The 25,869-nt window shown below is 42.6% G+C and overlaps 6 protein-coding genes across 12 annotated transcripts; 5 read left to right on the top strand and 1 right to left on the bottom strand.

The window, feature by feature from the left end:
• Window positions 1-119: 119 nt before the first annotated feature.
• samd8 (sterile alpha motif domain containing 8) lies at window positions 120-11,383 on the bottom strand. 3 transcript variants are annotated; one of them, XM_080517221.1, is made up of 6 exons: window positions 11,323-11,383; window positions 4,220-4,795; window positions 2,798-2,893; window positions 2,597-2,714; window positions 2,374-2,524; window positions 120-1,696 (listed from the first exon to the last, which is right to left on the bottom strand). In XM_080517221.1, exons 2-6 carry the CDS (start codon window positions 4,774-4,776, stop codon window positions 1,392-1,394), a joined length of 1,227 nt encoding a protein of 408 aa, XP_080373347.1. In that variant the 5' UTR covers window positions 4,777-4,795; window positions 11,323-11,383; the 3' UTR covers window positions 120-1,391. The 3 variants fall into 3 exon arrangements, with proteins under 3 accessions (XP_080373347.1, XP_080373348.1, XP_080373349.1); XM_080517222.1 differs by lacking the exon at window positions 11,323-11,383 and adding an exon at window positions 6,508-6,639; XM_080517223.1 differs by lacking the exon at window positions 11,323-11,383 and adding an exon at window positions 4,880-5,060.
• On the top strand, window positions 7,088-8,611 carry LOC308145879 (dual specificity protein phosphatase 13A-like; the record flags this gene model as incomplete). Its single annotated transcript, XM_080517470.1, has 3 exons — window positions 7,088-7,221; window positions 7,314-7,531; window positions 7,605-8,611. The coding sequence occupies 3 exons, from the start codon at window positions 7,088-7,090 to the stop codon at window positions 7,808-7,810; spliced, it is 558 nt and encodes a 185-aa protein (XP_080373596.1). The 3' UTR covers window positions 7,811-8,611.
• Window positions 10,462-13,591, top strand: LOC308145709 (dual specificity protein phosphatase 13A-like). 3 transcript variants are annotated; one of them, XM_080517231.1, is made up of 4 exons: window positions 10,462-10,713; window positions 10,916-10,953; window positions 11,053-11,133; window positions 11,612-13,591. In XM_080517231.1, the coding sequence occupies exons 1-4, from the start codon at window positions 10,586-10,588 to the stop codon at window positions 11,827-11,829; spliced, it is 465 nt and encodes a 154-aa protein (XP_080373357.1). In that variant the 5' UTR covers window positions 10,462-10,585; the 3' UTR covers window positions 11,830-13,591. The 3 variants fall into 3 exon arrangements, with proteins under 3 accessions (XP_080373357.1, XP_080373356.1, XP_080373355.1); XM_080517230.1 differs by having other exon boundaries at window positions 11,050-11,133; XM_080517229.1 differs by having other exon boundaries at window positions 10,916-11,133.
• Window positions 11,847-19,773, top strand: LOC308145708 (dual specificity phosphatase 29). Of its 2 annotated transcripts, none has more exons than XM_080517228.1 (4): window positions 11,847-11,908; window positions 15,737-15,922; window positions 16,731-16,951; window positions 17,706-19,773. In XM_080517228.1, exons 2-4 carry the CDS (start codon window positions 15,768-15,770, stop codon window positions 17,930-17,932), a joined length of 603 nt encoding a protein of 200 aa, XP_080373354.1. In that variant the 5' UTR covers window positions 11,847-11,908; window positions 15,737-15,767; the 3' UTR covers window positions 17,933-19,773. The 2 variants fall into 2 exon arrangements, with proteins under 2 accessions (XP_080373354.1, XP_080373353.1); XM_080517227.1 differs by lacking the exon at window positions 11,847-11,908 and adding an exon at window positions 14,020-14,139.
• Window positions 19,774-20,021: 248 nt separating this feature from the next.
• LOC308145710 (dual specificity phosphatase 29-like) lies at window positions 20,022-21,585 on the top strand (the record flags this gene model as incomplete). The annotated part of the gene is made up of 3 exons (XM_080517232.1): window positions 20,022-20,217; window positions 20,487-20,704; window positions 21,386-21,585. The coding sequence occupies exons 1-3, from the start codon at window positions 20,090-20,092 to the stop codon at window positions 21,583-21,585; spliced, it is 546 nt and encodes a 181-aa protein (XP_080373358.1). The 5' UTR covers window positions 20,022-20,089.
• Window positions 21,586-24,002: 2,417 nt separating this feature from the next.
• Window positions 24,003-25,806, top strand: dusp29 (dual specificity phosphatase 29). Of its 2 annotated transcripts, none has more exons than XM_080517669.1 (4): window positions 24,003-24,112; window positions 24,270-24,489; window positions 24,573-24,796; window positions 24,877-25,806. In XM_080517669.1, the coding sequence occupies exons 2-4, from the start codon at window positions 24,308-24,310 to the stop codon at window positions 25,089-25,091; spliced, it is 621 nt and encodes a 206-aa protein (XP_080373795.1). In that variant the 5' UTR covers window positions 24,003-24,112; window positions 24,270-24,307; the 3' UTR covers window positions 25,092-25,806. The 2 variants fall into 2 exon arrangements, with proteins under 2 accessions (XP_080373795.1, XP_080373796.1); XM_080517670.1 differs by having other exon boundaries at window positions 24,077-24,112; window positions 24,291-24,489.
• The last annotated feature ends 63 nt before the right edge of the window (window positions 25,807-25,869 follow it).

The raw sequence follows: 25,869 nt of genomic DNA, 5'->3' as shown, positions 1-25,869 counted from the left end.
CAGCAAATAATTCCTTTCAGTAATATAAAAAAGTATATTCTATTTGTGAAACAAGTGGGTTGGAAAAAAATCAGAAATCAGCCTGCTTTCAGTTCTTTATTAACATAAATGATCAGCAGAACAAGAAACAATTATTGTGGCTTTGCGGTAGCACATGAACACATCGTCCCCTCCTTAGAACGGGTCAGGCAGTTAACACAAGTTAGAGTAATCATGATTCTGACATGATGCATCGATCCAGTCAACAATCCCTTCCTCCTGTGGCAGCTTTCAGTCAATGAAATGTACAGGACAATCTGAAATCAACGTTACACTTAAATAGCACATTGTGTTTCAAACAAGTACATAGTTCAAAGCAACTGTAAACATATTTCCTTCTGTGCATGTTGCTGTAACTTCGTATACAGAATATAAAAATACCTGTTGACATTTATAAAATGAAATAAATTAATATAAACAAATACATAAAAAGGGCTCTGTTACTACAGAATAATGTCAAAGGGTTTTTATCAGGGAAATGTCATAGTACTTGGTCTTTAATTTACATTTTATATATATAAAAAAACAAAACAAGTATCATCCATATTTTCAATGGTAAACAAACGTTTCGGGACATTTCCACACAAATGAACCGATAACACTCAAGGTAATTGGCAAATGGAATTATATTTAAGACAGCTGGAAAAGTCCTTTTGGCTAATGTGACATTTTCTTCAATCAAATAACGAACTCTGAAATTTGGTGTTAGTGTTAAGTAGTAGAAGTGTGAAACTTGAGGAATGCAGAAGGTTTTCATGATATCTGTTCTTGAGAAGTTACATCGGCTCCACAGTGAGCTCAACATATTGCTTTAACGGTAATGTGGGGTTTTTTTGTGTATTTTTTGATAAATTACTAAATCCAGAATTGAATCTGGGACCAAATCTCTAAAACGATCGGGTATTTTAATTGCACAGAAATTGGCAGGCTGCTTTAAAGAGTTTGGTGTGGCACCACCTGAGAGGCTTTCTAAAACTGTGAGGAATCCGCATACTTGACGATGATTGTGACTCAAGTTGAAAGGTACTAAAAATTAAATAAACGCTACATAACACGGTCTTTACTCAGAGTAATAATTAAGCAACCACAGACTGTGTTCACTGGACAATAATCGGAGGCTAAACAAACTAAATGGTTTCGTGGTTTTCCTATAATCAGCCTGATAGCGGACAAGGGTTAGCGGCTGCGTCCCAAACTATTTGAGACTGTGGCTCTGTGTTTCCTGACAGGGTCACAGCGGGCGTCTTTGTGGCTTGAGGCTGTCACACAACTCCTCAGTTGGCAACTTGACGGAACAGGACGAAACGGCACAGGCTAAACACACGTCTGTCTCTACCGCTACCGCAGGGCGTTTAGCCAATCAGCCTCCTCATCACGGCGGGTCTCGAGAAGGGCCAGCAGTACTCGTTTGGGACGGGCCCGTTGACGTTGCACTCGAAGAAGGAGAACATGGGGAACCAGATGCGGGCCCGCCGGCTCTGCTGGTAAGCCCGGGTGTTGGCCAGCGTGTGGTAGTACAGGAAGAGTCTGGTGGTGATGTAGAAGGCGATGAACACGTCGATGGAGTAGTGTTCGTGAGCGGCCAGGATGAAGAAGATGCCGAAGAGATTCAGGACCCAGGACAAGGTGTGAATGAAGTTCCAGCTTCGAGGAGTGTCTGAAGGAAAGGAGGGGGAAAAAACAAGGATGAAATGATGATGAGTGGATATTTGTCTCTCTGATGGGACTGGTGACCCGCCATAGTGGGATGGATCAAAGCTCCATCCAGCAATGTGGCACATTTATCAAGGACAGACTCCTCTCCAGCCAGAGAAACATTTCCTTGCAGTACCAGTGAAGGACACTGGGTGGCAATATAGGGACAATGTCTTGAAGTGTCTCCACCATCTCCCTTCTGATTTACAGCTTTACCCTCTGATGTCATACTTTTTAATAACAGCTCATAATTTCTTTTCATGATGTTAACACAGACGAAATCTGGCAGCCACTTCAACATTTTAAAAGGTTATTCCAGCTTTTATAAGGCTCATATTTAATCTTTAGTATCCATTTAGGGGCGTATAGCTTTAAGTTGACCAGAAATTATTATTGAAATATTTCAACCATGAGACACTGCAAAGTACACAGCAGTAAACTTTTGCACAAAATAATGAATTCTGACTAGTGAGCACATCAACTCTTCCAATGACATACACTGTTTCCCCCCCCCCCCTTATATTTATCAGCATAAATAAAGTTTTTGATTTTTAAGTTATTCCAAAAGTTATTTACCCTCAGCTTATGATGCAATAAGATGCTTTGTATGATAGAAAGTTAAACTGAGGAGCAACTTACACTCTGTGACGAAGAAGTTGAGCATGGTCAGGACCACCGTGTGGCCGCTGAACATGTAGTCACCACACGTGTGCACTCCCGTCAGCGTCATCCCGAAGCCGCTCCAGATGGCCACGGCTCGCTGCAGTTTGGCCCACATGTCACCGTAAATCTACCAAGAACAGAAACGGTTAAAAAAAAAACACCTTTTCGTCAAAATTTGGAAAAGCTGGTCGCGCATCACCTTTCCTGAGCACTGCAGGTGCTGCCCCGGCACGGACAGCGACGTGACGAACATGGTGATGCAGCGCAGCATGAACACCGTCCCCATGAGGCTGCACAAGCGCCGCAGCAGGATGGACCTGCGCCGCGTGGACGGAAAGTGCCGTTTGAGTGAAAACCTCGACACGGGGATGCGTGGAAGAAGAAAAGCCGGGCCAAATACCTGTGTCTGTGCAGCAGCAGAACCAGCACCCATATGTTACAGAGGATCACTCCGCAGGCCTCGGCCATGGCGAAGGCCCACGGTATTCTAGGCACGCTGCGGAAAAGGAAGACAGCCGTGCTCAAAACAACAAAGAAATACTCAAAAACACTATTAAGTGCATTTTTCATCATGTAGTCGTCAATAATCTAACACACCAACTTCCACAATGGGAGCATTCAATGCTTTACCTTCTGACTTCAATAGCAAAATCTAACATAAATATACGTTTACAATTATTAACCAATTAACTGATCTTAAAAAATTTTCATATTCATGTGGGAGACCCCCTGCTGGCCTCAGGGCACGGGTCATCACGCCTCTAAAAAGACCCAATGCAACCTACATGACAAAGCACACAAATTAGAATTAACCCAAAAAATTGAACATTGATGTTTCAGGTCTACTTAGTAGCTCTGTTATTGATTGCATCAACACACAGGGAGGGTGAATGTTGTCAAAACACACATACGGAAAGCTGAAGTTGTCAGGCTTTTACCAACGTTAACCCTTCGAGAGACACTGTTGCAGAGATGATTTCACACGTTTTTCCAGGTGAAGTAGTCAGAAATGAGAAACTGATCCATTTTAGTTTCGACTAAAATTAAAAAGAAAATAGAAAAAGCTCTGCAAAATAGAAGACATCCTTTTTTGTCATTTCTCTGTATTTTGCAGCAGGTGTCACTGTTACAGAGGGAATAAGACTGAAACTTTCAAGTCAACTTTCCAATATTTGGAGTTGTGGCTATTTAAAGATTATTATGCTGACATTTTACTGGTCCAGTCTGTTCCAGATCAAATTAGGTTCTGAACTAAAATTAGTTTGAGACTCCTTGTCTGTGCAGCAGAACTCAAGTGTGTTGGATCTCTCCACTGTCAGCCACAAACAAGAGAAACTTCCTGAATTATTGATTGTGTGTGGTAAGAGATTAACCTGAGCTGTGCGCCATGCCATTAGATTGAGCAGAAATGACGATTAGTGACTCGCCTAAACAGCCTGGCTCAGCATATCCCACCACTCCAAATACACAAAGGCATTTCACTGAAATCAGCTCCCCCAACAAGCCGAGGCATTCCGTACAAAGCTCAACACTGCACACAAACAAACCGGTCTCACTTCAAAGTAGGTCAGTGAAAAAAAAACCTCTCAAGGATCTCTTTGAATCACAGCGAGCCCATCAGGGGTACGTGAGGACAATTATAGAAACACGCAAGGAGGAAGTAGGCCAGTTATAATGTCCACCATCTGGTGTTATAGTCTGACAGTCCATAAAAAAAATATCTCACTTTGTTTCCCTAAGTCTGAGGCATTTCACTGCTGATCGACGCCGTCACTGTGGCGGGACGGGACTTAACAAATGTCCCTCGAGTGTCCACACCCACCTGTCGAGGAAGATGTCTGGCAGTGGGGGGTATGTACGCATGTCAGGGACCCTCTCGTGGACGATGACCATCACGAAGGACGTGAACCCGAACACGAACACCACGTAGACGGAGCTCAGCACGGTTTTCCAGTACTCGGGATCGAGGCGCCTCATCTGCTGCTTGAATTTCCCGTTGGTGTACTGGTGGTAATCCTCGCCCACCGGGGCCGTGTCCGTGCTGTCGCAGTCTCTGCCCGGGTCTCCGTTGCAAAGCCAGTCCAGAGTGCCTCCGGAGCCGGTGGGAGAGAGGCCGTCGAACGGGAGGCCGAGCTCCTCCAGCACGTCAATGTTCTGCTTCTGGAGCTTGCGGATGGACACCATCAGCCGCTTGATGTCCCCGAGCACCTTGAGCTCCAGAGGGGGCGAGCGGAGGTCGTACTCGCTGAGGGCGAGCAGGCTGGTGCCGTCCAGCCGGTGCTTGTTGCACAGCAGGTCCACATAGTCGCAGAAGCCCTCTTCCCGCAGCCACTTGGCGACGTGTTTGGGCGTCCAGCGGCGGACACTCAGCTGGGTCATTTCGTCCTCACTCTGAAGGCTGGGGAGAGGAAAATCTTCATTTTTAAGTGTAATTTAAACTAAGCGAGCTTTACGATTACTGACAACATAACGACTTCCTCACCAGCAGTAATCTTAAAGAGAAGTGGGTACTTCATTTCTACCGAGTCAGCACTCCAAATAATCCTAGCAAGACTGCAACGTAGTCAGAAAAGGAACTCACTTTGTGGCAAATTATAGGCGATTGAGATAATGCCTGAGCAAACGGGGAAAGCTGAACATGTTGAGCAATTGGATGAGGCAAGAATGTTGATAAGTCAAGTTTGCACAATGAACACCACAATGAACACCACACCCTTAATCTGTGAACATTCATTCTCATTCAAGAAAAATTTTAATTCAATAATTTTATATATATGTATGTATATGTATATATGCGTTTGTTAATTTGAGGCAGTTATCTCATGATAGCTAAGTACAAACAACCCATTATTAAAGTTAATCTTTTTTGGCCCAAGCTACGGGGAAAATGGACATGCAGATTTGGGAAAAACCAAGCTTTCTGGGTCATCATTAACTTACAACATCAAAACATTGTGATAATACTGAACTTCATTCATGGCGCAATTTGAACAGACCAGGATTGCAAAACACATGTACTGAGCTTCATAAGCACATTTGAATGAAATGACTCCCTAAATGAAGAATACTCTCATGACATCCATGAACTTTGAACATGACAAAGCATTAACCTGCTGTTTATTCTACAATATTGATAACTCAGTTTATTTGGAGAACTGCTGCATATATTCTAACATATTTTTCTCGACATATGACTTTTTAATACTGGTTGAAATGAAGTATTGAGAACAAAGTTGACTTTGTTATCGAATAGAAGGATGAGCGAGTTGGATTGCAGTTTGTTTTCTATAGACCATGAAGAAAACTTTGAAACCACAAATTAATATGTGATTTCAATTAGGAAACAAAAGCCAGCATTCAAACGTGTAATAAATCAGGATTTTATTGTCTTGTGTATTTGAAAACGTGGTTATATTTTTGAGACGAACTTAAATGTTTGCTTTGTTTTCGTGTAGGCACATTAGTTTAGAAATTCCATAACATTTAAACATATTTAAGATATTAGACTGACAATCCAGCAACATTTTGCATGACTAAAACGACATCCCCACACTGGATTGCTTATACGCTTTATTATACTCAATAAGGTTAAACGTTGCTTTGTTAATTACAGGTCAGTGTCACAAGATAAATTCTTGTTTAGGTTTACAGGGACAGGAGGAATGGGTCATTTAACATGTTTAACTCTCGTTTACATCGCCACACAAATGTTTAACGGATATAAACCCTGACTTTGTCTGCCTCGGGAGGTTTAAGCGATTCAGAGAAGCGCTCCAGATCTACAGTAAAACCTGCACCTGAAGCAAATCCTCCAGAACTGGCTGACTAGCAAACGTGTAGGGGTCAAGAGCTGCTAATTCAACGACTCAGCCAATAAGCCCAACTTTTTTGTTGAGATCAGGTCTATTTTTATTTAAAAGTAAAAAGAAACAAACAAACAAATAAAAAAAAAAACCGCCTCGAGCCCCTGACAAACGTAATAGCAAAACAAATGCATCGATTACAACAGACCCCAGCAGGCTAATTCAGTCTGAGCGCTAGTTAGCCTGTTAGCAAGCTGTTAGCCCGCTGTGCGAGCTCCGTCTCTGCGCGTGCTCTGCGCTCACTTACCGCGCACCGAGAGGCAACAGGATGGTTGTTTTACTCGGCTAACTTACGAAGTGACATATCGCAAGAAGGAGCGGGGACCGCAAAGGCGTTATCTGCATTAGTAAGGCGGGCTCGCAGGCAGGCTCCGTGTTGGTTAGCATGACTGTTGACAACACGGAGCGGTAACGCTCAGAGAAGCGGCGCACGAGGAATAAAGAAATCCAGTTACAGAGGCGCCAGCCAACAGCGGCACCCGCTGGTGGAACACGGGTGCTGCAACATGTTTATTGCTATTTGGAGTCTTATGCCTGAAAACAATTTTATTTCTAGGTTATACAAATGTAAGGCCACACTGCCACAAAATGAGCGCAGAGATAAAAATAAATTAAAAAAAAAGCATTTGCGCTATAGATGTTAAAGGGGTTTAACTGGCCGACATTTTAAATATGGGTCACACAGTTTTAATTTTAGACCAGGAACACCTGCCCCTGTCAATTCCATCACGGTTGTATTAAAACCTCAACAGAGGTTGAAAATAAGTGTTGAGACTCGAAATTCGAAAGATTTCTTTTTAACATAGCATTTTGTGGTTAAAAAAAAAATGAGTATTTTGCAGGAAAGCGGCGCTGTCTCGAAGCTCACTCCGATAAAAGAGCTGGTGAAGGTTTTGTATGGAGGGAAACGGTTTGGTAATCATGTGGATGAAGTTTGGCCTAACCTGTACATTGGGGACATGTAAGTCTGCACCAATGCTCTCGATAGCAGCAAGATCATCAGCTCATTTTGTTTCCTTTCTTCCGAGAGTGGCTGTTTTCTTCTGTCCACAGGTCAGTGGCGAATGATCGCTACAGCCTGTGGAAGCTGGGAATCACTCATGTTGTGAATGCAGCTCATGGGAGGATGTACTGTCAGGGGAGTCATGACTTCTATGGATCCACAGTGGATCATTATGGAGTGCCTGCTGATGACTCACCGTCTTTTGACCTGTCTCGCTATTTCTTTCCCTCTGCTGAGTACATCCAGAAGGCACTCGACTCAACTGCTGGTAAATACACATCATGATGTTTGAATGTCCCAGCATATCCCTCAGCGCTGTGTGTGATTGCTTGCTTTTTCAGCCCGTGTGTTAGTCCACTGTGCAGTAGGAGTGAGCAGGTCGGCCTCCCTCGTCCTGGCCTACCTAATGATCCACCATCATTACGCCCTGCTGGACGCCATCAATAAGGTCAAAGAGCACAGGTGGATTTTCCCAAACAGAGGATTCCTTAAACAACTTTGTTCCTTGGAGATTAAACTGCACAACACAACACAACCTCACAGGTAATTTTGTGTCGTAATTTGGAGGGCGAGAAACCTATTTTCGCCACAAAGTGCTTTGACTTTAATCAGCTTGCTTCAGAAATGGTATTTGACTCAGGCGCTCTGTTTGATGTGAGTCAGCCCGCCTGTTCACACGATATTGATCCTCATTTTAATAAGCGATCAGTATAGTCGACTCGGCCGCAGGCAGGATCGATTTTTAGAGACTGAATATAAGACAGAATTACCTATTTAAGCCTTTGTGTTATGATGAGGAAGGAACCCCATTCATTATGTTGTGGGTTGAATTAATGTGCCAGTCAGCCAGCTCTCCCAGTCTCAGGAATAATGAGCTCCCTCTGTTCATGTTCGTGTGGTCCAAGCCTACACTGTAAAAAATATCCTTAAATACCAATCTGTCAACTGGCAATGGTACAACACAGTTGTGTCTCTCTGTGTTTGTCCTGTGAGGGAGTGCTGTCCTGTCCAGAGTGATCCATCACCCGTGATTCTGAGCTGAATGAAGCTGTGCAGAAGATGAATGGTGGATTTACTAGGAAGCAAATCCTGTAAACTGCATCGCTCTGTTTGCATTACTGAGTTTCCTGATGTGTGCTTTGGAATTTATTACTTCACAAGCTTACATATTTTTTCCTTTTGTGGACAAAAAGGTTGGATTATTGAAGAATGTTAATTTCGAAAAAAAAAGTTTCTTGTTTTTTTTGTCAAACATGATTCACCGTCACTTAATATAACGTATCTGTCCCTTTACCCTGTTAATATCTCAGTAGTTCTCTTGTGTTTGCAAGAAAAGTCCAACTTCTCAAACAAGCACACCTATTTTTTGTTTTTGACAAAAGCTCAGACAAATTGATATGAGACTATTTTCACTAGTAGAACACTAATGTTCTGTTCAGAAGAAAATAACGAGGTAACTTCAATTTCTACAGAAATGCCTTTTAAAACACATTACAATTTTCCCATAAAAATGTTTACAAAGGCAAGTTTTGTTTGTATTTGACGTCACTGAGAAATAATGACACGAGCAAGTAATTGTGTTGTATACAATTGTGTTTCTACAGTAACAGGACATTAAAATATAATACAACTGATATGAAGTTTTAATAGTTTTAACCTGAGTAATATTGATATTCCATCATACATTCTTAGTTTTTGGGGTGTTTGTTGCAAAGTCAGTTCCTGATATTTTACACGAGGTTGTGTGTTTTATTGTCTACTTATTTTTAACAGTGCAGTCTGCTCCAGATCTTTTAAGATACAAAAAAAGTACTTTCATTTCTGCTGGAATAATATTTAAATATATAATTGTAATTTTCCTGAGAAAAAAAAAGAACAAATTGTAAACTTTTCTTGAAGTTAGAGCAGAACGTTATAAGCTTGTATTTCCAATAAATAAAATAGTATTTCCAGAGAAATTGGATGTTAAAAAAAACATGGAATCAGTTTGCTGAATAATAAAAATTGATTTCAAGGTTAAAAAGCAAATGTGTCTAAATATAATTACACTGCTGTTGCTCTGTGATTGTATTTTGGATGTTTTTGAGGAGCCTGCCGTGGATGTTTTTCATCTCTTCTGTTTGGTAAATCAAACTCACATTAATAAATATTCTCCATTTTTTACCTTGACTTTTTATTAAGTGTAAAGCATCTCTCCAATAACTGCCCCTCTCCTGCACAACATCCAGCTCTTATTGCAGATGAATTGCATGTCCTTGCCTTTAAGAGAAACACTTTTTAAAAAATGTTTAAAAGGCGGTTTTATTAACTTGAAAGGTTTTTTTGTTTGTTTGATTTCTTTTTTAAAAACACTCTTTCACCCACATAAAAACTTCAGCAGCAGTTATGGATCGTGAACTCATCAGTTTCATGAACACATCAGGGAGGCTGTTGTCCCGTTTCACACACATGTTCACACACACACACACACGCACGCACACACACACACACACACACACACACACACACACACACTCTGGGGTTGTAGAATCATCGATAAACAGAATCTGCACTTTAAATAATCAATCAATAACTGTCTCCAGGTCAAAAACCACCCGGAGACATGTATTGAGCGGTTTTGTATGCAACAACAGTACTCACACTTCACAACACATCGTTGCACTCGCATTTTACATACACAATCATGACCCTGAATGAAGAGAAGTCATTACATTTCATGGCATAAAAGAGAAGTTAATTGGGTTTTCTTCTCCCATTTAAAAGCTAAAATGGGTGAAATTGACCTGCAACATAATAGGAGAGTTAAAAGAGACATTTGCTCAGTGTGAGGGCTGTTTAACATCATGTGCAGCCAACAGCACAGCTTCATATTTCCAATTTCTTTTTTCTTTTTTTTAACACATCCTCTCACAGGATATTCATGTCAGAGCAGTAAACTAACCGCATGCAACTATTAGAGTATAAAATGCTGAATTACAGTGGACTTCCTGTCATCCAGTGTAAGCAACACACTTAAACATTTTGTCCGTAATTACGTCCAATTATCACTGCTTTATGGAATGATTCGTCACTGTTTGAGGCTTATTAAATTAGAGTCCTGCAGCGGTGTGAAAAGCAGAGCTCGGGCTGCACTGCTTGTTGTTCTGCCCTCTGCTCCAGTAAGACTACACGCTAGGTTAAGCACTAAATTGGGTAACTGTCCGGTGACACAGATAAACACCTGCTTGTACGGATCATCTTGAGCAGGAGGAAGACGGGAACAGCTTTAATACTACAAACATTTGGAGCGGCGATCGATCCAAGGCGGGGATTTGGACTCAAAATGTCAGCCCTGAAAGCCAAGAGAAAAGAGTATCTGACGGTGAAGGATCTGCAGAAGCTTTTGGACTCGTGCAAGCTGCACTTAAATCAAATTGATGAAGTGTGGCCAAACATATTCATAGGCAACGTGTAAGTATTCATTCTAATTCGAGCTTAAAGCAGACCTGATGACGGTTCTTTGCAAAGAAACCGAGATGCTTTAAGTGCTTTTTCCCCCCCCTGAACTCATTCTGTTCTCATAACTTCTGCCACATATTGTGTCAATGTCATGTTACCTCTCCGTGCTGTGCTGCTTAGGCTTGAACCTTTTTCTGTCTCTTTGTCTTGCTAGGGCAGTAGCCCAAAACAAGGCTGCCTTGCTGAAATTAGGTATAACTCATGTATTAAACGCTGCTCACTCCAAGCGAGGCAGCGTAGGGAACCAAAGCTTTTATGGCAACGACTTTGTGTATTGTGGCATTCCAGCAGATGACTCCACACACTTTGATCTGGATGTTTACTTCAAGCCCGCAGCCGATTTCATCCGCAAAGCGCTGAAGTCACCTGATGGTAAGACTCCTGAAGGATTCCAACAGAAATGAAATGTCTCTTTATTCCTGCATGTGATGCCCTTGACAAAGCAAACCTGTTCCCCCCCAATCATGTCGTCCTTTCAAAGTCACCCGTCTCCACAGTGTAACACAGCTTGTAATGGTATGTCAGTGGACTTTCAGCCAGTAGTAATTATAGGAGTCTTACCTTGCAGAATGTGAGCCTATAACGTGGCCATGGCTCCTTTCAAAGAGGCGATCAAGCGGAGGACCAGTTGGGATTAAAGAGACAGTCGGGGCCCGCTCTGCAAAGGGACCTTAAATGAACAAAGACAATGAATTGTAGGAGCTATTTTTAGCACGCAGCAGGGAAAAAGACAGGCCGCAGTGTGAGACAGGCAGTCATGTATGATATTAATAAGACTGAGGCCCCCCTCACTAATCCTGCCTTCACTTCCCTCTCCTGCCTTCATCTTCTCTTTTATTTTTACTTTCAGGGAAAGTCCTGGTGCACTGCATTATGGGAATGAGCCGGTCGTCGACCTTGGTGCTGGCGTACCTCATGATCCACCGCCACCTCCCGCTCAAACACGCTCTGCAGAAGCTGATCCAGAAGAGAGCGATCTACCCCAACAGGAATTTCCTGGCTCTGCTGTTGGATCTGGACCTTCAGCTGATGAAGATGAAGAAAAAGAAAACGTGTCAGATCCTGTAAATCATGACGGGATTACTCCGGAGCATCCCCGTCCGACTGCCGGTGCAGCAGCACAGACTGAAACATTAATGGGATAACGGTATGAAAACTGCATGAAGCGGTATAGAAGAAGGATGGTTATCAACGTTGGCAGTGGAGGGCTCCAGCCTCCTGCGACCCTGGGCCGGGTGAACAATTAGAAGATTAATAAATGAATTGAGAGTGTTTGACACGAAAATCACGATAGGCCCACAAGCAGGTGAAGTGTCGTCACCTCATCATGACACGTACAAGGTTTTCAAGTACGCAGAAACGCTGCTACGCAATACTGTGATCGGCCAAACGTGACCTCTAATTGAATGGTGCTTCTTTTTCCTGGTTGGTTATGTTAATGTAGAACTCCACTATGGTGAAGCTGTGACTGGGAGTCATTACATTCATTGCTCAGGACCGTGGTCGGCTCATTAAAGAGCTTGAGTAATGATCATTGGTTGGGGTTATTGAAGGAATTGGGATATGGCGTCTCTTGTACACATGCATGGAACAACTCGGCTTTCAATACTGAGTTTTGCCCTTCTTTACCTCTGATTGGCTGGTGCTTCTAGTTGTTTTTGTCACCTTAAATAAACAAACAAACAAACAAAAGAAGCTGTAAAGCAAGTTTAACCTCGAAATGAGGAAATAAAGTCATATAGAAGTTATGCTATTCGCGCAAAAAAATACAATGGGATGCTTTTTTAAGGATTCATAATTATAGATGAGAATGTTTGACATTGTTTTAGCTTCATTTACTTGTTTTAACATGTTTAGCCTTTATTTGTTATTTCTTGTTGTTTCTTTCCATTTACCTCTCATACTTTAAACACTTTTTGATGTTTTATAGCTTTTGAGCAAATTGAGCTTTCTTAATCATTTTAGTTTAGCTTTTTATTTTTTTTTAAAGTTCCACCTTGGGAGACATTTTTAAAAAGTTGAATTTTTGGGGGCTCAGACCACCGTTGCCATATAAACAGAGCCTTCGTTGTTTCGATCTTTTTTATCTGTTTTAACTCTTTCAGTCCTGTCGTCATTTTTTGATTTGGTTTCGCGACACCCTGACGCGAAACCAGATATTTTTTCACCCCTCATATGTAGGAACAGATTCATTTGTTAACATTTCATTGCTTGTCATCAACAAAGAGTTTGATGTTTTCATTTTTAAGACAGTAAGAAATGTCTTCAAACAGTTTGGGAGCAGAACAAATCCACACTGAATCCATAAGAGCTGAGCAATGAAAACTAATCATACTGATTTTATGATAGTTTCTCTCTTTTTTTCCTTTTAGCCGCTCACTTTTTATTGCTTCACGATGGACCAAAAATGTCTAATGGAACATTTTATTTTTTTTCTTTTCAAAATTCCATATTTTAATAAACTCCTGAGATGCCCCAGAAATAAATGGGACTCAATCGACAGCAGCTGTCCGACACATCGCAGATCACAGTGAGAAACTCTTTTCCTCGTATTTGTCCAAACAGTGGAATCAATCACTGCTGTGCATTGCAGGGTTTCACGTCTTTTCACTGTCAAAGAGCTCGTTTGTGGAAACAATTAGAAGTGTCAGTCACGCACACGCATCTGCTCGGCAGAATGGCTCGCCAGCAACAGCTTCTACTGTTTCATTATCCTGCCTGGGAATGTCTGTGTCATACCAACCAACTGCACAGTTTATTGTGAGTCTCTTCTGAAACACGATGAGTCAGCAGTATGTGAAAGATGAGCTGCGTGAATGTAATATTTTGAGAAAATAAAATGAAAGATACAAAACATTTTGTACATTATGCAGAAATCTTTTTTCTTTGTATGCATTTTTTACTTTTATGGAATGCTGTTATGTCAATGTGTCAACGTCAATGCCTATCATCGTCTTTACTTCTTATAAAACTGAGGCATCATCATTTAAAATACACACAGAACATAAAAAGATGAAAAGCAAATCTTGACCAAAAGACTGAGGTGTTGATTTATGCAGCTTTTATTAAAGGGAAAACTCTTAATGAAAGAGTGTGTTAGATTCAAACTCAACTACAGCAGCACTGATCTCATTTTCTCGCTATTGAAAAAAGAAAAGAAAAAAAAACCTGCCTCCTATCCTCCCCTCCTGTGTTGGCAGCTCGGGTAACCTTTAAGGAATGCAGAAGATGATGCCAGAATTATTTTGGGCTGAGATTCAGATGTTAAAATAGCAAAAAAGGTTGCAGGGTAGATTACCAAGGAGAAGGCAGACAGTTGTGCTGTCGACCTACATGTGAGCTCTTGTACTGAGAGAGCATGAAAAGCAACGTTTCCAGGCAAGTGTCTACTAACACTGTGTTCTTACAAATATATAACACATTTTCCATGTTGGGAATATCTAACCGTATGTACAGTGCAAATATTCTTGGACGTGTGGATTTATTGTGCCGCGTGACGTTACTTGCAAGGTGAACATGTTTGCAAAGCACTTTGTTTTAATTGAGTCTGTGTTTTGTGATGAGACTGCAGCGCCTGATTGATTACGTTGCTTTCTTCTTTTATTAATTTGCCCACAAATCCAGATGAACCGCGATGTGAAAACTTAAAGAGGGAGGTGTAAATCATAAAACCACCAAGAAGAGGCCCCGAGGAGGTTAAAAAAAAAGAAAAGAAAAAAAAAGAAGCCATTTTTATTTGCCCTCCATGTTAACCGTGGGCACTTTCCCATACATAGCATCTTTAATTACACAGAAGTGGAGCAGGAAGGACAGGTTAGCCTGAGGGGGGGAGGCTATGAAAGCGGCGCTGCAGCTCAACATGTGCACCAGGGAAATCAGTTCTCTGCCCCTCACTGTGGGAGGGAGGGAAGGGTTGTACTTATAGATCAATGAGGAGAAAGAAGAGCCTCCAGGTACTCCGGGCACATGTTGTACTGCTGCGAAGAAGACTTTACTCTACCTCGAAGATGCACACACTCACATATGCATGTAGCACATGCAGTGGGTCAGGTGCAGAATTCTTGTTGTTTTTTGTTGAATTCACTTGCTCCGAGTGGGGGGCGCGTGTACCAACGCTCATGCAGAGATGGATAAAGCCATCAGGATGTTTGAGTGCATCTCCATATGCCACGGCAGCTTAACAAAAGGTCACTGAAACAGATTTGGTCTCAATGAATCATCCCAGCGGACACAACAGTGAGTCTTCAAACCCTCAGAGCCACATTGTGCCTCTGCAACATGAAGAATGCAAATAAAAAACTGAGCTGCCACCGGTTTCTTTACTATAACAGTGCACACACACACACACACACATGGTCCATAACATCCTCAGCCTGCAGCACAATCACACACCTGTCTAAATGGATGCTAATGTATACAGGACGCATAGAATAGGTCTCTCTCTAAAGCCCAGTGTGTAAATTGTAAATGCACAGGTTAGACTTGCCTGCCGGAAATGAAAAGCTGTTTATAGCTGTTTACAGTCCTTGAATATCAATTTTGTGCATCTCTGGAGATAAACACATCCAGCAAGAGCTACAGAGCTGGAAATAAAATAATGAGAGCATCAAAAGGTCAGCTTACAATTATGTGATCTTGTGGCTCTTCACCACCGCAGAGTGCATTTATTGGCATAATTACGGTCTATATATAAAGGCTAGAGTCCGTATACTGGATGTTCTAATTGGCGATCCTCCCTGTAATCCCACTCTGCATTTATCTCTCGGCATTACCAAAGACCAATTATGTTTATTAGTCCTTCTCACATGCGTTATTTAGCATGCGACACGAAAAACAGATGGTGACAGAAACTGCATGTCCTTTCCGAAACAGGAAGTGGGCGACGTAAAGATGTCGCGCGTCCCCGAGAAGGACTTCCCGGGAATCGCTGCGGTCCAAACTTCTCCACAATGACCAATGCTAATCTTGGCCACAGGTTGTGAAAAGCAAACGTGGAGGATCCAGACATGCCCAGAGGCCTCGGCTGCCTGGCGTCGCCTGAGGGGGCAGACGGCAGGTATGAGACCCCTCCAGCTTCAGAGCTCCAGAGGCTGACGTGGACAAAGAAAGGGACCAGTAACCATCTGGATGAAGTTCAGCCCAGGATCTACATCGGAGACATGTGAGGCTGGAACTTCCTCTTTTTAATTTAACTGTTCGCGGCGGCACGAACAGTACCGAGTATAATTTAACCCCACTGGACTGCGCTAGTGTTTCCAGGTTGTCGAACTTCACAGCCGTAGCTTCCTCTCAATCTCGCATTAAGTCTCAGGCTGGAATTTGACACCAGCCTCATCCCTCATCCATCTAATCACTCGGTTGATATTGTAGCCTGGATTTTGCCTCGGAGGAGTTAACGCATCATCATATGAATCTAGAAAACTACTCCACCTCTTTTAAACTTTGAATTACTGACTTGTGAATTCACATTTAAGTGAGATATCCTTCTAGGCTGTTCTTCTTATCTAACTAATGTGGTTCTGGTGTCGATACCCACTAAAGATGACTACAGAGTCCACTGTGACTCACTGTCTGACTCTCACAGCTTTTCGCCGAGCACACTGTTTTATCTCTTCAGACGACAGTGTGAAGGTAAATATTTTTATGTTTGCGGAGTAAAGCCTTTACATTAACTTTTTGCTTCAACAGCAGCTTATCTGTGCAGTCCTTTTACTCTCAGGTTTTTTTTTTTTAATTCACTGGGGACAAGTTGTTCCAGAGAAATAACAAATACCTGTCGTTGTTGTTTTTTTGCAAGGTCATACGAGAATTGGCTGATAAGCAGTTCCAATTAGTTTTACTCATCAAGTTAAGAAAAGACAAACGAAGTACTTGAAAACTGGTTAAATGTGTATTGTTGAAGTCATAATTTCTCAATACCATTTGAGACATTAATCCGCCAAATGACATTGTCTATTTTGTTCCTTCAGGTATGCAGCCAAAGACAAGAGGACGCTCCAGGCTCACCACATCACCCATGTGCTCAACGCCGCTGACGGAAAGTTCAACGTGAACACGGGGCCCAGCTTCTACCGAGACACCAAAATCACTTATCACGGAGTGGAAGCTTTTGACATGCCATCCTTTAACTTGAGTCCCTTCTTTTACCCGGCGGCCAATTTCATCAAGACGGCTCTGAGCTCGCCCACAGGTAACACCCCACCCCCCACCCCACCCACCCCACCCCCTTGCTCATCACTTCTACACACTGACTTGTGGAAGACAAGGCGAGCTACAGGAACATTTGTCAGTCAATTCCCATTACAGCAGCCCCCAGTTGTATTAGTCATTAAAATGCAAATCAAACACTAAACATAATATCAAGCTAATATCTCTCCCTACGGTAATCTTCTCATAAGCTCAGACCTCAGCCAGGAAAATTGGTTTTAAATGGATTGCCCTGGTAATTTGTAAGCAACACTTTTATTGGACATGGAAATTACACAATTATGTTTGTGGCCTGTGCCTGCCTGGCCTGTTATGCAAAGTGAAGTCGGTATCTGACATGACAGTAATAAGATGAGGCCCCCTTCTTCACATGCCGGCTGATCGGGGGCTCCAGTGTGTGGCGGGGCCTACAGTAATCCTCAGCAGAAATACACAGAAGCCAAGACAGTTCAATTACGCGCTCCTCTGCGCCCTAATCCTCGGCCCCGATAAGGAACCAGGGATTACCGTGTGTAGAAACATTTGTTGCAATATTGTTGAAAACTTTTAGTCGGAAGTCAGAAGAACAGCCCTCTGTGATGTGCACGGGTTTTAATCCACACAAGAGTAACAAATTAGACGTTTGGAAGAAAGTTTACCGCGATTATCCGTTGATTGCGTGGTTGTGAATGCAGACGTTGGAGGCGACCGAGCTCCGAAATGAAAGTGAGGAGTTTGTGTCTCTCTTGGCTCTGCAGGTAAAGTGTTTGTCCACTGCGCGATGGGCCTCAGCCGCTCGTCCACCCTGGTGCTGGCCTACCTGATGATCCATGAGAACATGACACTGGTGGACGCCATCAAAGCGGTCGGCGCCAACAGGAACATTTCGCCAAACAACGGCTTCTTGGAGCAGCTCAGGGAGCTCGACAAAAAGCTGCATTACCAGGGATCATCAGTGAGCCGGAGCGTCAACGGACGGACTTAAAGAATAAAATCCATCAGCCCATATGTTTTCATTACAGTGTGACTCCGAGTCACTTCCTGCAGTGAACAAGGCCAATATGTGACTTATTTCTTGGCCTGAAGCTGCGACTGCCTCTGGACAGAGCCTGGGTAGCTCACTTAACTGCACTCAGTGTTTAGGAAAATCTAATTGCCCCCCCAGCTGCAGTTAAAACGCAAATATTAACTCTGTGAGAGTGTTTCTCCATGAACCACTCCTCAGCTACAACTGCAGCTTCACACTTGTTTTCCTTGGTCTTGAATTATACTGTTGAGACGTGTATGAAAGCTTATACAACTGTATGACATTATAACAGTCACTAAAATCGAGATCACTACACATTTTGACAACATAAATCTGACAAGATCATGTGCATTAACAATAGCATGCAGATATAAACTCCTTTCCCCAGGAATATAAGGCAACTTTGCAGAAAAGATGACCTTCAGTCCTCAAAATTAAAATGTAAGTGCACCATGTGATTAAGGAAATTATACAATGGACAAAGTGTAAAAACAGATATTAATAAATAGAGGCTACTAGGAGTAAGTGAACATTTTGGGGGCTTTAAAATCAATTTTTCTTATTTTCCTATTCCTATTTTCATATATTAAAGTATTCTACTCGACTTTGAGCTGCACAGCTGAAAAGGGGGACCTGGTGGCAGAGTGGTCAAGTCAATGGACTGTGAACTGGCGGTTCAAATCGACGAAACGACAACACTCATTATTCTTGCATTGCATAGATTTGCTTTGCATTAAAGAGTTTACTGAAGGAAACTGGAGCTACGCTACAATAGGAACGCAACGCAGTCCTTCACCCACAATGACTTCCAGAATGCTCAGTCGTTATTTCATACAGAAAAGAGCATCCATTTCTTCAGCAATATACCATCGAACAAATATAAGTAGCCACACTGTTATTGAAACACTGTTTATCAGTTTGTACCTTCGAGCCACTTGTGATATAAACATTATTACAAGGCCACCACTTTGTAAAATGTGGCCATGACTTTTTTTAATTGTGCGATTGCGTGTTGTGGCCACGAGTTACTAAGGCAACGGGATACTTGCGTTATGAAAACATCTCCACGAGTCCCGGCCATCAGTGAGTAATGCATGGATTCATGATCAGTGAGTCTGTGGCTTAATACACCGTGGGAATCAGATAATAAGTCACAGCCACACTTTTATTATTGCTTTGGCCACAATTTCCACAGCTGGAGACGGCATGAGGAGAGAAAGTGTTCACATTTTAATTGATTGGTTTGATATTTATGGCCAAAAGTTAATGCAGCACATTGTTATTGAAAAAAGAAATAATACAATTTAAAATGTTACATAATGGAAACTTGTGAAATAACAACTAATCCCTTTATCTGAAACATGAAGCTTGTTGCATGACAGCATTTTAAATAGTGTCCTCAAATGAAAGTCTTTTAACATTTCATATTGCTTCAGTTAGATCATCTGTCCTTTATTATCTGACTTTTTTATTTTTATTTTCTGACAACGCAGATTTAGATCAATGGTTTTATTTTAAGTCATTTGACAGTGTCGTTATTAATCATTGCTTTTCTATATTTTGCTAATTGCTGTCCATCATTATCTCATTTGTGGTTGTGAATTATAAAGTTTTTTTTTCTGAAAGTGAGCCCATGAAACAGCATCAATCCTTATTGTGTACAAATTGACCCGATTGAACTCACAGTGCTTCTCCATGTTTTCAATCGCTTGTGCTCTCGCAACCGCTAAAACTGTGGCGACTCCGTGGTTTGGTTTGTCACAACACAAGCAGCCTGGCTTCTATCACAGTCATCTGAGCAATAAATAGTCCACATTGCTTCTGCCCAGTCTCTGGTATGTTCAGCTGTCTCGTTCCAGAGGGGTTCAGCCTCCCACCAACACTCATATCCAGCTCAGATGGAAAACAGAGGGAGCTGCACCACCAAGGTTAGGGTTTACTGTCCTCTCCATACGCTTGCCGGCTCGAAAACTAGCCGAGGATAGACGCTCGGATTTTACCCCCCCCCTCCTTTGTGCAATATAAAGTGTTGGGGGAAGTTAGCCGTCCGTGACATGTCGAGATGAATATAAATGGTGTTAATTATACAAAAACAGTGAGGTGAGAGCTGCAGCTATGAGCTCAGAGGAGGAGCCGACGTATCAGACACCGCCCACCTGCGATCTGCTCGGCCTTCTGCTGAGGAACAGACGCCCCACTGGAGCTGTCAATGAGGTTTGGCCCAACCTCTACATCGGAGACGCGTAAGTGGCATTCTCACTTTGGGGCCCCGCTGCAATATGGTGATCTGATTGTGAAACTGTTGCTGCAAACAAGTCGTGTATTTGGCCAACTGACGGGACATTATATATTTATAAAAAAAAACCAATAAAAAAAAAAAAAAAACAACAAATCTGTACATTTGAGTCACCACTGATGCATTTGCAAGCATATGCCTCCCCAGAGCGGTCCGCAGGCGAGATAAATCGCTGAAGAGCACACTCCTTGTCATCTCCTCTCGTGTCATTTGCAGGGCTACAGCTCGGGATAAAGCCCTGCTACTGAGTCTGGAAATAACACATGTGGTGAATGCCGCAGATGGCCCCCAGCATATTGACACCGGGCCATGTTTCTACAAAGACACTGACATACTGTATCGCGGAGTCGAGGCAGCAGACTGCAAAGACTTTGACTTGAGCCCGTTCTTCACCGAGACAGCCGACTTCATCCAAGGCGCTCTGAGTCGGGAAGGTACGAGTCCATCCGAGGGCGCGGATAATGAAAGAAACACATCATGAGTCGAGGCGTGGAGCAACATCACTGTCCAAGACATCATGGCAAAGAAGCCCTGAAGCTGTCGAGAGGCAGGGAAATTGAAAACACAGTCAAATAAATCAAAACATCACAACCCCAGTAGAGAGATTTTCTGTTCCGTCTGCATGAATCTAGTGCAAAAGAGAGAATATATTATCCACTGAAACTAAACTGTCAAGTGGCCTCTGCTGACGGCTGCTGTTTGGAGGCTTCAAGTACATTCATACTGCAAATTAAGCATTTTCAGTTTTTACTGCACTTTTAAGCATATTAAAGCTGTGTTTAATTTCATATTTGGCCCCTCTTTATATCAAAGAAAATATAAAGAAATAAATACAGCCCTAATGATGGACAAATTACATTTAGCTGCTTTGCTTGTAATAGTTCTGGGAGTGTGTACACCGACTTCCTGTCACACTGTTATGGATCACACACATTCAGCATTTTTACTTTTGCAATAACAATCCATGTGTCCTGCAGTGAAAAGGGCCTGATGACCTGAAGTCAAACTATTCACAATTATTACCATTCATGCTACAATTTTACATAATGAGCGCTGATATTCACAACCTTTTCAAGCTACTTTTGTTGGGTTTTTTGTGTGTGTTGTTTTTGCAGGTAAGGTTCTGGTTCACTGCGCTCGAGGCATCAGCCGCTCGGCCACGCTCGTCCTGGCCTTCCTCATGATTAAAGAGGGACTCACCCTGGTGGAGGCTCTGCAGGCGGTTCGCAGGCACAGAAACATCCTGCCAAACGCTGGATTCCTCAATCAGCTCTGTCATTTGGACTCAAACTTAATCCTGCAGAGGAGGACATGAATCCAAGAAGGGAGGGACATTATGGGGACACATTTCTTCTGAATGGATGCTTTCGTATACATATAACAATGGTTTGGGTTTTTTTTTTTAACCTTGCCAGTAACTCAATGATAGGTGTGTATTAATACACATATGACACTATAATGTACTGACACAGAATGAGAATGGGGATACATTTATTAATTCAGGGTCTTTTTTTTTTTTAAATAAAAAAGCTACTGTCTGTAATTTTAATTGACATGTATTTGAATTTTTTTCCATTTCAAAGTAAAGGGAAACAACTAACAAGTACTTTCTACTGATAGATACCCAGTTTTCGAGTGTTGAAAATGACCATCATTCATCCAACCATTACCTGTGGAACAAATCATTTAGAGACAAAATGAAAACACAGATATGTGGTTTCAATAGTCAGTGGCCAGTCGATGTAGATATAGAGCTGCTAGAAAGGCCCGCCTCCCTCCACGAGTCAGGTTCATTTTTTGACCACAAATATACTTATCAAATGATTTAAACAACTTACTACTTGTCTGTTGGCAGCATATCTCCTCCATCTGTCACAGTAACATGAAGTACTGCAATATAAGTGCAGAGAGGAACTGTATTATTATCACCATTAACATGTGATACAGCAGTAAACTTTGCACTTCTGCCTCTTTATAGTCCTTCTATACTAATTTACGTGGCCACCTGTCATTAAATCTTCCTCTTCTGTGCTATTAGGTATTTGTTTTCCATAAATAACTGATGAAGTCAACAATGGGCAGCATGGTCAGAGGGCAGGACTGGTGTCCGATGGTGAAAAGGTTGCTGACGGGAGGTTTTCCTCTGTATAGTTTGCATGTTCTCTGGGTCTGCATTGCTATATTGGTTGTAGATGTGACTGTTTAGCTGAGCTACTGAGCAATCAGAGAAGCAAACTGCATTGGTTTCGAACAAATTCCAGATTCTCATCACCCAAGGCTGTAAAGCACGAAAGCAGGTATAAATTGTGTTTACCTATTTAAATTGGTGCATTATTGAAATGCACAAAAACTAACATGAAAAATTTGACTAACAAAGAAATTGTCCCAATCTTAAGAACATTTGCACAGTTGTTTTTTTTCCGCCAGTGAAATCGTGAAGAGGGTAAACAAACCTGAGGCAGTTAAAACATCCACACAGCTTGATCGTGTACTCATTCTTGAAAAGAGTCTGACTCGTGTGCATTAAACATCTTCAGACCTGATTTAGACTTTGCTGCTTGACAATCTATGTACCAAAAACATTTCAAACAGTCAGCAGAAAATAAAAAAATAAAAAAATAAAAAATACAAGTGTTACGTATGCAAAGAGCTACAACATCCGAAAACACCGCATTTGTCCTCTAAATTCGGATATACAACACATCCCAATCTGTATCAACTGCCAGGACCCCTGCTGCACTCGAACAACACAAAGACTCGTATGCCTATAAATAAACAATGCTCCACTTACGTATTCACATTTCTCAAAATACTCTGTCTTAACTGCTGCAATCCAGACGCGAAGAGTTAAAACTGTGATGTGTCTAAAGAGGCTTGATACAAGATGACAAAAATATGCCGGCGTGGTTCTGAGAGTGTATACAGATTCAGGTCAGACTTTGAAAAGAGATGAAACACTGAAGCCATCTTAATAAGAGATGCTCTCCAGAGCTCACTGGGAGAGAGAGATGCTGTCAAAATAAAAGGAATTGGATATCACAGGTTTAATGATTTCACTGTCAGAATGAATGATGGCAGAGTATGAAGATATGAGGGAAAAATAAAGGAGGCTGATGGTGTGAAAACTCCATCTGACATGTTAGCAGCTTCATCCAGCCATTCCGCAATACAGTCATCATCACACTCTCACTTTGGGGCCTTGCTTTTAGATCACTGAATGGACCGTGCATATCATATAATGGCGAATCAAAGACACGCGCCATACTGTGAAAAACCTCATCTGTCTAACAGTCTGACACATTTCACTTCTCTTTTGGCCTCGAGAGGCTCCAGAAGATGCAGAACATCTTTAACGGGTGTTGCGAGGCTGCGCTTACACGAGTCCTCCCCGCGTCTGAAGATATGCAGAAAGGCTAAGAGAGACTGACACAATTTCAAGGAGTCGCTCATATGGCTGAGCAAAAGCTCAGAGTGCCCCGTTCACTCCAGTGAATGTGGGTATCCTTTGGCAAGTGCAAAGTTTGGATAAGCATAGTTTCCTGGCAGCAGCGGAGATTAAAGTTGCGCGTTTAGAAGTGGATGGCGGGGACTGGCTGGGCGGAAGTTTTCCCCACAGGCACCGAACATGGCAGCTAAGGTCAGGGGCCCGCCACATCACAGCCCTAAAAATATCCTCCGCATTTGATGCCCGTCACAGAGCAGTTATACAATCTGTGCCCTGACTTCAGCCTGCCAGAACTAAACCTTACCACGTTCTGCCTTGAAGTGCCGCTTGACAACAAGCTGCCAGAGCGATGAGAACCCAAATCTCGAGTAGGAAAAGGAAGGACTTCAATCTCTCGGTGAGCGCTGCTGCTGGAGGTGCATGTAAAGAAACAGAACAAACAAAAAAAACCAACCTAAAACAGTACCCTTTTCATGGCTACAGAGGGAAAAATGGAAGAGAGGGGGTAAAAAAAAAAAAAAAAGGCAAGTGTGGTTTTTCTTTTTCTCCTTAAGCAAATAAATCATGTGTGAAAGGAAGCCACAGTGAGAAAATGGCTTCTCGCAAGTCGAAGACTGGCAACAAGATAAATGTTCCAAAGGCAGCGGAGGAATCCGGTCCAGTGGATGATTATGTCACACCTGGGGGCTATGAGCTGGAGAAAATCCTCAACCGTGGGAGTGTAGCTTACACTCACGTCAACGAGGTCTGGCCTAATGTCTACGTTGGGGACGAGTAAGTAAAAAAAAAAAGCATCAAATTACTAAACAGAGTGAAAAAAAATAGGGGATTACGGTGATATTCTGGTTTCTGTTCAGGGAGACTGCAAAGGACCGGTACAAACTGAAGAGGATGGGGATTACGCACATCTTGAATGCAGCAGAGGGGACGTGGAACAATGTGGACACTGGAGCCGATTACTACGGCGACATGGACGTGGTGTACTACGGCGTGGTCGCAGAAGACGTCCCAAGTTTTGACCTCAGCCAGTATTTCTACTCTGCTGCCGAATTCATTCGGACGACGCTGAGCAACCCTCAGAGTGAGACGATTGGAGGACAGCGAGAGCTCAGCGGCGCTCTGCTTCAAAACGATCTTGACGTGTTCCTTTTACGTTTCCAGATATACTGCTGGTGCACTGCGTGATGGGGAGGAGCAGGTCCGCCACGCTCTTCCTCGCGTACCTCATGATCTACGAGGACATGACGGTGGTCGACGCCATCGAGCGAGTCAAGACGCGCAGGCGGATCATCCCCAACTGGGGCTTCCTGAAACAGCTGCGAGAGCTGGACCAGGACCTCCAGGGGAAAAGGAAGGGCTGTGCAGACGGGAGATGACGGGACCATTGTGTCACGAGAAGCAACTTCACGCAGAGTCCAGAAAACCACGAGGCAAGATTGAAGCCCTTTGACGTCAGCCCAAGTCATTTGGGTGAAGTTCGAGTGTTTAGACAAGACTCGGTTCTCACGTAAGGCAGGAAAAAAAAAACGCGAGGCAAAAAACGTCAAATTGTTCAAAAGTGAATGAGTCAATTCATCGGAGTGACGGCGTAACAAGCCCCCCCCGAGTCAATAAACACCAGTCTATCCCAACACCAGGTGTTGAGTCAAGCTTTCCCTCTGCCAACGCAGGTCTCAAGGCAAGTAGGTGATGAATGGACTTTACTAATGCCACACATTTTCATCGCTTCAACGGTCTCCGAGTGCTTGACAGGAGCAGACACACACACACACACACTCATTCAGTGGCGAAGGCTTCCAAACAAGGTGCTCTTATTGGGTCCAGTGGTTTGACCCTCGGCCCGGTGAGAGATTGAGCTTGAGCCACCAAACGTCTGATCGAAAGACACAAAGACCCACCCCTTGTCACCGAAAACTTCACGTTGACTCATTTGTTCTTGTGACAGTTTGGGTTTTAAGTCAAAACACAAGTTTCCAAGAAGATGCAGCAACATTTGAACACCACAAAGGCGAAAAACGATTAACTATTGACTGCTGACCTGTTGGATCGAGTCGAGTTTCCGGTGGGTGAAAAATCTCATCGTAGTTTCAGAACAACCAACTTGAATTAAAGTTTCTTTTTGATGAACTGTTTTTTAATTTTTTTTATTATTAT

The sequence above is a fragment of the Blennius ocellaris genome (assembly GCF_963422515.1).
Source record: "Blennius ocellaris genome assembly, chromosome: 21".
Lineage (NCBI taxonomy): Eukaryota > Metazoa > Chordata > Actinopteri > Blenniiformes > Blenniidae > Blennius > Blennius ocellaris.
The sequence above is the reverse complement of the archived record's forward strand: the minus strand, read 5'-3'. Positions and strand labels throughout refer to the sequence as shown.